Consider the following 12,223-nt stretch of genomic DNA (forward strand, 5'->3'; position numbering starts at 1 on the left):
ATGTAATGCTGTTTGATAGCATTTACCCACAGTAGAACTTCTTTCAAAATTGGAATCAATCTTCTCAAATGCTGTCATTGCTGTATTAACTAAGTTTATGGCATATTTTGAATCCTTTGTTGTCATTTCCACATTGTTCACATCATCTTCACCAGGAGTAGATTCCACCTTGAGAAAGCACTTTCTTTCCTCATCCATAAGAAACGACTTCTCATCCATTTAAGTTTTATCATACCATTGCAGCAATTTATTCACATCTTCAGGCTCTACTTCTAATTCTAGTTCTCTTGTTATTTCCACCACATCTGCAGTGATTTCCTCCACTGAAGTCATGAAATCCTCAAAGTCATCCATGAGAATTGGAATCAACTTCTTCCAAACTCCTCTTAATGTTGATATTTTGACCTCCTTCCATGATTCAGAAATGTTCTTAATAGCATTTAGAATGGTGAATCCCTTCCAGAAGATTTTCAGTTTATTTTGTCTTAATCCATCAGAGGAATCACTATCTATGGCAGCTGTAGCCTTATGAAATGTATTTCTTAAATAATAAACCTTGAAAGTCAAAATTACTTCTTGATCCATGGGCTGCAAAATGGATGCTGTATTACGATGTTAATTTCTTTGCGTATCTTCATCAGAGCTCTACAGTAACTAGGTACATTGTCAATAAACAGTAATATTTTGAAAGGAATCTTTTTTACTGAGCAATAGGTCTCAAAAGTTTATTTAAAATATTCAATAAACCAGGCTGTAAAAAGATATGCTATCACCCAGGCTTGGTTGTTCCATTTCTAGAGCACAAGCAAGTAGATTTAGCATAATTCTTTAGGATCCTAGGATTTTTAGAATAGTCAATGAGCATTGGCTTCAACTTAAGGTCACCAGCTGCATAAGCCCCTAACAAAAGAAAGTGAGTTTGTTCTTTGAACCTTTGAAGCCAGTCATTGACTTCTCACTAGCTATAAAAGTATTAGATAGCATCTTCTTCCAATGGAAGGTTGTTTCATCTGTATTGAACATTTGTCATTTAGTGTAGCCACCTTCATCAATTATCTTAGCTAAATCTTCTGGATAACCTGCTGCATTTGCAGCTTCCATATCAGCACTTGCTGTTTTACCTTGTGCTGTTATATTATTGAGATAACTTCTTTTCTCAAACTCCATGAACCAGCCTCTGCTAGATTCGAACTTTTTTCCGGTAGCTTCTTCACCTCTCTCAGCCTTCATACAACTGAAGAGAGTTAATGCCTTGCTCTGTATTAGGCTTCGGCTTAAGGGAGTGTTGTGGCTGGTTTGATCTATTATTCAGATCACTAAAACTTTCTCTATATTAGCAATAAGGCTGTTTTGCCTTTTTAAAATCACTCATGTGTTCACTAGAATAGTGTGTTTAATTTCCTTTAAAAATGTTCCTTTTGCATTCACTACTTGGCTAACTGTTCAGTACAAGAGGCCTAGCTTTTGGCCTATTTTTGTCTTTTGACCTGCCTTCCTCCATACACTTAATAATTTCTAGCTTTTTTTTTTTTTCTGAGACAGAGTCTTGTTCTGTTACCCAGGCTGGGGTGCAGTGGTGTGAACTCAGCTCACTGCAACTTCCACCTCCCAGGTTCTAGTGATTCTCCTGCCTCAGCCTCCTGAGTAGCTAGGACTATAAGCACGTGCCACTACTCCTGGCTAATTTTTCTATTTTTTCAGTAAAGATGGAGTTTTGCCATGTTGGCCAGGCTGGTCTCGAACTCCTGAACTCAAGTCATCCACATCCTCTTGGCCTCCTGAAGTGCTGGGATTACAGGCGTGAGCCACTGTGCCCGGCCAATGGAATCGTTTTGACAGTCCAAAAGCAAAGCTATGTGACTAATCTCAACTGAATTTTGAAAAGAGTGCCAAGACAATCCAGTGGAGAAATAATTGTCTTTTCAACAAAAGGTGCTGGGGCAACTGGATAGCCACATATAAAAGAATGGTTACAGTCTTAGCTTCCACCTTATAAAAAATTAATTCAAACTGGGTCAAAGACCTAAATGGAAGAGCTAGAACTATAAAATTCTTAGAGGAAAATATGGGGATAAATATTTCTGACCTTAGATTACAAAGGATTCTTAGATTCAAACAACTCTTGAATTCAAAAGATTCTTAGCTATGACACCAATACCAGAAGTACCAAAGAAGAAGAGATAATCTAGACTTCATCAAAATTAAAAACTATTGTGTATGTGTGTGTGTGTGTGTGTGTGTGTTTTTCCTTTTGAGACAGAGTCTTGTTCTATGGCTTAGGTTGGAGTGCAGTGGCACGATGTCGGCACACTGCAACCTCCGCCTTCCGGGTTCAAGCGATTTTCCTGCCTCAGCCTCCTGAGTAGCTGGGACTACAGGCATGCATCGCCACATTCAGCTAATTTTTTGTATTTTTAGCAGAGATGGGGTTTCACCATGTTGGCCAGGCTGGTCTTGAACTCCCGACCTCAAGTGATCCGCCTGCCTTGGCCTCCCAAAGTCCTGGGATTACACGCATGAGCCACCGTGCCCAGCGAGACACCATTTTGTTTCAAAAGGCACTATTATGAAAGTGGTTAAAAAATTCACAGAATGGGCTAAAACATCCTCAAATCATATATGTAGTGAAGGATTTCTGTCTAGTTCAAGACCAGCCTGGCCAACATGGTGAAACCCCATCTCTGCTAAAAATACAAAAAATTAGCTGAATGTGGCGGTGCATGCCTGTAGTCCCAGCTACTCAGGAGGCTGAGGCAGGAGAATCGCCTGAACCCGGGAGGCGGAGGTTGCAGTGAGCCGAGATCGCGCCATTGCACTCCAGCCTGGGTAACAACAGTGAAACTCTGTCTCAAAAAAAAAAAAAAAAAAAAAAAAAAAACCCTTGCAATTCAATAATAGAAAAATAACTCAAATAAAAAGTGCACAAAGATCTGAATAGACAGTGATCCAAGGAGGATATACAAATGACCAATAAGCACATGAAAAGGTGCACCATATCATCAGTCATCAGGAAAATGCAAATCAAAACCACCATGATATACCACTTCACCCCCACTAAAACAGCTGGAATCAAAATTTCAGATAATAACAAATGTCGACAAAAATGTGGAGAAGTCAAAACCGTCATACGCTACTGGTAACAATGTAAAATACTCAGCTGCTTTGGAAAATCGTTTGGCAATTCCTCAAGTGAGTAATCATAGTGGTATCATAAAGCTTGAAAACATCATGCTAAATAAAAAACAAATTTCTAAAGAATACATATTATACAATTTCGTTCATATGAAATATCAAAATAGGGAAATCTATAGACAGAAAACATATTAATAATTGCTTTGGTATGAAGAGGATGGGGGAATAGGGGAGTGATAGCAAAAGAATAGGAGGTCGCTTTTTGAGGTGATGAAAATATCCGTGGCGATGGTTGCACGTATCTATGAATATACTAGAAAACATTTTTTACACTTTAAATGGGCAAATGTTATGGTTTGTAAATTATATCTCTATAAAGTTGTTTTTAAAAATTTAAATTGAGGCCGGGCATGGTGGTTCATGTCTGTAATCCCAGCACTCAGGAGGCCGAGGTGGGCGGATCACCTAAGGTCAGGAGTTTTGAGACCAGTATGGCTAACATGATTGAAACCCTATCTCTACTAAAAATATATTTTTTAAATTAGCTGGTCATAATGGCATGCACCTGTAGTCCCAGCTACTCTGGAGGCTGAGGCAGGAGAATCCCTTGAACCCGAGAGGCAGAGGTTGCAGTGAACCAAGATCATGTCACTGCACTCCTGCCTGGTTGACAGAGTGAGACTCCATCTCAAAAAAAATAGAAATTGAAACTTAACTAGCCTTGGTTACTTGGTTATTATTTGAATATGAGAGACAATGTAAAGCAATTCAAGGATAATGGCCACGTTTCTGGATTGGTCAGTGGGTGAGCACTAAGGTGGAAAACAAAGGAAAATAAACAGGTCTAACATAGGAAGAAGTGATGAGAGAGAGGGAGAGAAAAGAATAATAATAATAACAATTAAGGGGTTCCACAGGCTTTTGAGTTGAGAAAGCCAAATGTAGTAAGAATGGTCATTGGAGAGTGTTCCTCAGGCCCTAGCATAAATGAAGAGGTATCAGAGTGTGTATGGACTGGCAGATAGTGACCCTGCAGCAAGACTAGGCGCTTTCTGGGTGACCTGGAAGTGAGACAGTTAGGGTGAGGGTCCCAATACTCTGCACTACCAAAGCCAGGTGAGAGAGAGCAAAAATGTCCCAAAGAGGCTTTTCCCTGGGGTGGGTGAAAAAGAAAAGAGAGCAGGCAGGTTTGAGAACTGCTCCCCACTCCTGCCACCTCAATTACTTCTAGGCTTTTCTTGGAATCTCTCACCACAGAGCTGTAGAAAAGCCCGATTCTGGTTTCCAGAATGGGAAGAGACATCCCAGCTATGCTGAGAAGTGAGTCAGTAGGTGGGAATTTGGGGAAGAAATGGAGAGAAGGAGCCAAAGTTATATATTAGTGTCACCACCTTGGTAACCTGTCGATTTATATTTTTGGAGTAAGCAACAGAATTAGGAGTCTGGACGTAGGAAATGAGAAACTCTGGAATATAGTAGTGGAAGACCAGCACCTTCCCAACTTCTTGTCAGGGCAGGGATGATCTATCTCTGCATTACTCAGACTGCCTTGGCCTCACAGCTCTTCCTTTTGCTTAGGTCTTCAAATCATCAATATTAGTAGCCATTAATTTTAGCAGGTGGCGTTAGTTGTCAGCAAATGCTTTTTCATATTTAATGAATGTTTATTATAGTACAATAAAATAGAAATATTTATTAACAAAACCTGAAATTTGTCCCAGAAGGATAAAAAGGTAGATTATTTACATAAAACGGCCAAGATCTGACAACAGAACGGCTTCCTGAAGATTTACTTCTCAGATTATTTTCAAAACACCAACTCTCTTCAGGAAAATTTTCTCTCTTTATCCAAAAAATTTTCAAACAAGTGAGAATGTTCTAAAACATTCTAAAATTTCTCTGGTGTGGAGCCCAGGGAAAATATTTTCTGTGTGGTATAGATGAACATAAGCTATATATATATATATATATATATATACTTTCCCAGGTGGAAGTGTTTCTTTCAAAAATAAAATTTGATTATTTTCAATTTTGTGAGGCATGCTGATTTTTAAAAAGGAAATAAAGAGAAATTATTAGGAAGCATATACACAGCCAGGGAGGAGAGAAAGCAGAAAAGGCCAAGGCCAAGGCCATAGGATGGCGGTTTCGGGTGGGGGAAAGGAAGGGTACAGAGCCTCCCCGGTAACTGAAGATGGGTAAACTCCAACCGCAAGGCGATGATGCCACTTGCGGGCCCTCAGATTGGAGAGGACGGAGATGAGTGACTGGGCTATGCGCACTGGGGCACCGCGCACAGATGGGAGGAGGGGGCTGTCTGTGTGTTCTAAGAGGGGAGTTTCAGTTGACTGGCTGCCGGCCCGTGGGGGTTGGTGGGTAGGAGGTTGAGCTTGGCAGTGACGCGCGGCCCTCACGTGACCGGGAGCTGCAAAGCTACGCAGCCTTCGGTGCAGTAGTCACTCGCGTCTGGCTACCACCTCCCCACTGTCCTGCGCTCGGCGGGCTGGCATCCGGCCCCGGGAAAAGCGGAACAGGTAAGGGCCCCGGGCCCGCGCTCCCTGGCCTGGCCGGCAGCGGTTCACAGACCCCGGCCACGGGCGCAGAACAGCGCAGGGGGTTCCCGCCAGCTTACTCCACACCTCAACATTCTTTGGAACATGGGGGTCCTCTGGGGTGGGCAAGCAGGGGCGGCTGGGGGTCCAGGGGCAGTAGAGAAACCAAGAGCGATGGAAAACCACCCCGGAGTCCTTGCAGGAAAACGGTGAACACCACGGTGGGGGCGGGGCGACCGAGGGTCGGGGCAGAGAGCGGGAGTCGCGGGGCGCTGGCAGTGAGGACGGCCCGGTCCAGGGAAGGAGGTGGGTGGCGGAGGGTCCTCGCTAGCGTTCCGCTGCAGCAGCCCCCACTCCCCTCACCCCGGCCCGTCTTCAGGTCTGCGAGGCTAAGTGTCCCGGCGGCGCACCTCGCGGCGAGTATCCGGAGGAGGAGAAGACCGCAAGGATAGACCCAGGTCGGTGCGAGGGACGGTGGTCGGGGCGGGTCCGGAGTCCTGTTTGTGGTCCCCTCCCAACTCCCCCATCTCCCGTCCTCCATTTTGGTGCCTGCCGCGATCTAGGGATGGATCTGTAGGGAAAATGGTGGGTTTGCGGGGAGGGAGGGGAAAACACGAGAAGGGAGGGGGGGCTCGAATGAGGGCCCCCTAGTGGGCGCACGAAGCCTCTCAGGTGGGATACATGAAATTAAGCAAAACAAAACATGTTGATATCCATGACGCTGAATCCTGAAAATGAGTAGTCGTGCCTCTGTCCTCGGTACTGAAGCGTTCACCAGCTATTCAGCCCCTTCTCTCTCCTTTTGTCTCTTAGGAGTAATGGAGTCCAAAGAGAAACGAGCGTTAAACAATCTCAGCATGGAAAATGCCGACCAAGAAAATGAAGAAAAGGAAGAAAAGAAGCAACTTGCTAATAAAGGGGAACCCTTGGCCCTCCCTTTGGATGCTGGTGAATACTATGTGCCTAGAGGAAATCGTAGGCGGTTCCGCGTTAGGCAGCCCATCCTGCAGTATAGATGGGACATGGTGCATAGGCTTGGAGAACCACAGGCAAGGATGAGAGAGGAGAATATGGAAAGGCTTGGGGAGGAGGTGAGACAGCTGATGGAAAAGCTGAGGGAAAAGCAGTTGAGTCATAGTCTGCGGGCTGTCAGCACTGACCCCCCTCACCATGACCATCACGATGAGTTTTGCCTTATGCCCTGAATCTTTATTAGGGAGACAGACCCCTGCTTTCGAAATTTACATGTTCATGATGTGCCCTTGTTGTAAACCTTTACCTGTCACTTGTTTACGTGGGTCTCCTATTACCAGCTTCTAATTGAATATTGTGTTTCTGACCCAGTCTGTAAGATTTTTGTTAGCAGAAGAATTTTACCTATTGCATGGAAAGATGTTCATTATATATTGTGAAGTTAATAAAGCAGCTTTAAAAAGTAATCTCTGTATTCTTATTTAAAAATTTATATTAATCAACTTAATATATGAAAAGTACTGAAATTAAACATACCAAAGGATTAATATAGGGACTCATTCTGTGAGATGGGTTAATGTATTTTTTATATTTTCTGTAATTTGAGAAGAATTGAAAACATTTTAAAATAACCTTTGAAAGCAGTAGAGTCGCTTAATAAATACTTACTGATCAGCACTATTCAAAATAGCAAAGACATGGAATCAACATAAATGTCCATCAATGAGAGACTGAATAAAGAAAACGTACATATACATCATGGAATACTATGCAGACATAAACACAAAGAAATCATGTCTTTTATGGGAATATAGATAGAGCTGGAAGCTATTATCCTTAGCAAACTAATGCAGAAAACCAAATACTGCATGTTCTCGCTTATAAGTGGGAGCTAAATGAAAACTCATGAACACAAAAAAAGGAAAAAAACACACTGGGGTCTGTGGGGGTGGAGAGTGGGAGGAGAGAGAGGAACATAAAAGATAACTATTGGGTGCTGGGCTTAATACCTGGGTGATGAAATAATCTGTACAACAGCCCCCCCACCTGCCCATGACACAAATTTACCTATGTAACAAATCTTCACATGTGCCCTGGAACCTAAATTAAAGTTTTTTTAAGCAAAGAAAAAAATACTTGCTGATCAAATTTGGATCTCTTAGTCAGGTGAATAAACCCAGGAATTTATATAAATTGGGGGTGGCATTTCCTTCACATGACTGGAATGAGGTCATTTGTGTAAGATCTGTTTACCTGTTTTTTCTCCCATCCACACCTAATATGCAAGACTCCCATCCTCAGATACTCCCTTCAGATATTTAGCAGAGTGCTCAAAGGTAGGTCTCACTAGTCCAGCATACCTCCTGTTCTCAGAATTGAAATGTCTGTTGGCCATGCTGATTTCTTCCTGATGAGGCAGGCACTTAACAAAAGTAAAATTAATAATGACTGAGTTAGGAGCTATGAGTTTTTGTCTGGGTTCAGTTTCTAAACAAGTAAATAACTTTGGATGTATAACTTTGATTACTTGCCATTACTAAAGAAACACTGGGTTCATTTAGTAATGTCATAGTGTTTCTAAAACTATGCTAATCTGCCACTTGTGTGAGAATCACCAGGGGACTTTCTTGAAAATGTGGTTTGTACAAAGTTGTAGGGTCCCAACCTAGATCCCCTAAATGGGGCTTCAGAACTTTTGTTTTTAGCAACCTTTCCTGGTGATTCCGATGCACATTAATGTCTAAATTGCTTCTGGTATGTATATATTTACTATGATATCAATTCTTAAAAGCCATAATAATTAGAATATAAAGGTGAATATCTGAATTCAGTTGAGGGAAGCATTCAAATATAAAGGATGAGATAATTTTTAAAAAATTAGACTTACTACATAACAATTTGAATTTTGTTATCTTTTGTGGGATAATAGGTGATTTTTTTGTACTCAACTGCATTTTTCTTTCTTTCCTTTTTTTTTTTTTTTTTTGAGACGGAGTTTCCCTCTTGTTGCCCAGGCTGGAGTGCAATGGTGCAATCTGGGCTCACCACAACCTCCACCTCCTGGCTTCAAGTGATTCTCCTGCCTCAGCTTCCCGAGTAGCTGGGATTACAGGCATGCGTCACAGTGCCTGGATAATTTTGTATTTTTAATAGAGATGGGGGTCTCTCCATATTGGTCAGGCTGGTCTCGAACTCCTGACCTCAGGTGATCCGCCCACCTGGCCTCCCAAAGTGCTGGAATTACAGGCATAAGTCACCGGGCCTGGCCTCAACTGTGTTTTTCTTAAAGAACACGGATTGTGCTAAAAAGAAATACAAGCTAACGACAGAGCTTACAAATGCAACTGAAGCACATAAAAATTCTCAAGGACAGAACTGAAATATGTAAATTTCATGTTAGCCTTAGATAGAGCATTCATGCCTTGGTGTAATTATCCCTCCTACGGAGTGTAGGTAAAATCACTGTCTTAATCAATAGAATACAGCAAAAGTGACGGGATGTCACTTCTGTGATTATGTTACAGAAGATTGTGATTGCCATCTTGCTAGCAGATTCATTCTCTCTCTTCCTCCTTCCTCCCAATCACTTTTGCTGGCTTTGATGAAACAAGCTGCCATGTTAGAGAGGCACATATAGAAAGGAATTGAGAGTGTTCGCCAGCCAACAGCCAGTGAGGAACTGAGGTCCTCAGTCTAATAGACCTCAAGGAATTGAATCCTGCCAAAACCACAAAGGTGAGTTTAGAAGCAGATTCTTTTGTATGTTTTTTTTTTTATTATTTTGAGACACAGTTTCGCTTTTGTTGCCTAGGTTGGAGTGCAATGACGTGATCTTGGCTCACTGCAACCTCTGCCTCCCAGGTTCAAGCGATTCTCCTGTCTCAGTTTCCCAAGTAGCTGGGATTACAGGTGCTCGCCACCATGTCTAGCTAATTTTTGTATTTTTAGTAGAGATGAGGTTTCGCCATGTTGGCCAGGCTGGTCTCAAACTCCTGACCTCAGGTGATCTGCTCACTTTGGCCTCCCAAAGTGTTGGCATTACAGGTGTGAGCCATTGTGCCCCGCCAGGTCTCATAAATTTTAACCTCAAACTATGTAAGCTAACACAAAATAAAGTATATGCTTAAGCAACACTATTGGCCTCATCAAGTTAAAAATAACAGGAAACACCTAATGTAAAGCCTTCTACTGGGAAGCTGACAAAAGAATGTGTGTTTGAAAAAAAGCCTCAGATCCAACATAGGTCCGGGGTCAGAGATTCTGCAAGTCTAGCAAATAATACCAGAAAAGCTGGTCTATTTGTGCAACAAAAATTTAAGTTAGCCTGAGGATAACCAACGGGCATCACACACAACTCAGTAACCCCAAACAGTCATTTGATACTCTGATATTTGCATTTTTCAGAAGTCTTGTCAAATAGTTACATGTACTCAGCTTTGTCAAAGTAACTTAACTCTAGACGAAAAAAATATCTGCGTGGTGGTTCATGTCTGTAATCCCAGCACTTTGGGAGGCCGAGGCGGGTGGATCACGAGGTCAAGAGATCAAGACCATCCTGGTCAACATGGTGAAACCCCGTCTCTACTAATACAAAAAAATTAGCTGGGCATGGTGGCACGTGCCTGTAATCCCAGCTACTCAGAAGGCTGAGGCAGGAGAATTGCCTGAACCCAGGAGGCAGAGGTTGCGGTGAGCCGAGATCGCGCCATTGCACTCCAGCCTGGGTAACAAGAGTAAAACTCTGTCTCAAAAAAAAGAAAAAAAAAAAAAAAAGAAACCATGTTTCCAGTTTGATTGAATAAGGGATGCAATAGTCACCAAGAAGTCATTTTTTTTCCCTCAAGAAGCACAAAATTTAGGGGACTAATATAAATGCAGTAGGCCCTCCATATTTGTGCGTTCTGCATCCATGGCTTCACCCAATCAGGGATCAAAAATACTTGGAAAAACAAATTCCATAAAGTTTCAAAAAGCAAAACTTGAATTTGCAATATGCCAAGTACTACACTGAATCTGCATTTAACAGTTATATGGAGTCATTGTATAAGGTATTAAAAGTAATCTAGATGTGGTGTAAAGTTTACAGGAGCATGTGTATAAGTTATGGGCAAATTCTGTGTCATTTTATTTAAAAGAACTGAGCATCTGCAGACTTTTATATTCCTTGGGGGTCCTGAAACCAGTCCCCCATGGACATTGAGGGACAACTGACTGTACATGGAGGATATAACTTGTGAGTCTTCAGGGCCTCACATTTTGGAAATGAGGATGTCCTGACAGAGTTATAAATGAGTAAATCTGATAGACAACAGATATGATTTTCCATCTCTGTGACTAAAGCAGGGAAATATTTGTGAATATGATACCGAAAAGATTGGATACATCTAGCCAACGTCATCTGGAAGTAGTCCCATGGAGGTGGGGCAATGGAAGTGCTTCAGGAAGAAAAATAATAATAGGTGCCAAGTGCAGTGGCTCAAGCCTGTAATCCCAGCACTTTGGGAGGCCGAGGCAGGTGGATCACAAGGTCAGGAGTTCAAGACCAGCCTGACCAACATGGTGAAATTCCGTCTCTACTAAAAATACAAAAATTAGCCGGGAGTGGTGGCATGCACCTGTCATCCCAGCTACTCAGGAGGCTGAGGCAGGAGAATCGCTTGAGCTCAGGAGGCGGAGGTTGCAGTGAGCTGAGATGGCGCCACTGCACTTCAGACTGGGCAACGGAGTGGGACTCTGTCTCAAAAAAAAAAAACAACAAAACCCAAAAAATGATTGATCACAAGAGTATGCTCCCACGAGCAGAGGCTTGGAGATTCTTTAAGCAGCTTGGGTTTGAAACAAAACTTGAAGACCAAGGACAAATTTTAGAAGATTTTAAGGAAAGAAACTATGAGATAGATGGCATAAGTGTTGGGTAAGAGGCAGCTTAAGAGAGAAGAAAAGATGCAAAAACACGGCACAAGATAATGCAGAATGAGCTGAAGGGGATTCTGCTGGTAATATTTGACTAGCCCAGTGAATAAAATGCAGAATAGATGAGAACAGCTATTAATTAATGGATACCTGAGGTACTAAAATTGATTTTTTTTTTAAGAATAAAAAGTAGTTTTATCCCATGGGGAATTTATAATAAACCATCCCAACAGAACTAGAGTATAAAATTCTTATGAATGTCAAAGGAATAAAATTCACCACACAAGCTATGCATCAATATAATCAGCTAGGGGAGGTAGTGAGAGTTTGAGTTCCAAAAGATAGTATTTATGAACCGAAGGAAAAGGTAGATGGGCAGATACAAAGATAAACTTTCTATCAGATGCCTTAACAAGGACAAAGGCAGTTGTGTATTGATAAATGTTTAACAACTGAGTTTTCATTAAACTATTTGTAGTGTTGGTCTATTTCCACTATGTAAATTCTCCTACTACAGTTGATTTCTAGCTACCAACATGATGTCACTTAATGCAGAGATGTGAATAGATGTGCACAATTTGCTGTCAAGAACATGCCACTTCCTTAAAGGCCTCCTTCATCAATGTGATTAAAAGGGGAACATTCCCATGCAA

The 12,223-nt window shown here is 41.9% G+C and overlaps 1 protein-coding gene across 1 annotated transcript; it reads left to right on the forward strand.

Annotated features, from left to right (window-relative positions):
- The first annotated feature begins 5,510 nt into the window (after positions 1 to 5,510).
- On the forward strand, positions 5,511 to 7,123 carry BEX1 (brain expressed X-linked 1). Its single transcript, XM_012436854.3, has 3 exons — positions 5,511 to 5,666; positions 6,064 to 6,142; positions 6,498 to 7,123. Exon 3 carries the CDS (start codon positions 6,503 to 6,505, stop codon positions 6,887 to 6,889), a length of 387 nt encoding a protein of 128 aa, XP_012292277.1. The 5' UTR covers positions 5,511 to 5,666; positions 6,064 to 6,142; positions 6,498 to 6,502; the 3' UTR covers positions 6,890 to 7,123.
- Positions 7,124 to 12,223: the final 5,100 nt, after the last annotated feature.

Source organism: Aotus nancymaae, unplaced genomic scaffold, assembly GCF_030222135.1.
Source record: "Aotus nancymaae isolate 86718 unplaced genomic scaffold, 86718_ANA_hifiasm-v0.15.2.pri h1tg000004l, whole genome shotgun sequence".
NCBI classification, from domain to species: domain Eukaryota; kingdom Metazoa; phylum Chordata; class Mammalia; order Primates; family Aotidae; genus Aotus; species Aotus nancymaae.

Bases quoted from the DNA above. Each gene is read 5' to 3' on its own strand.
- BEX1 (XM_012436854.3), top strand. From the start codon at position 6,503: ATGGAGTCCAAAGAGAAACGAGCGTTAAACAATCTCAGCATGGAAAAT.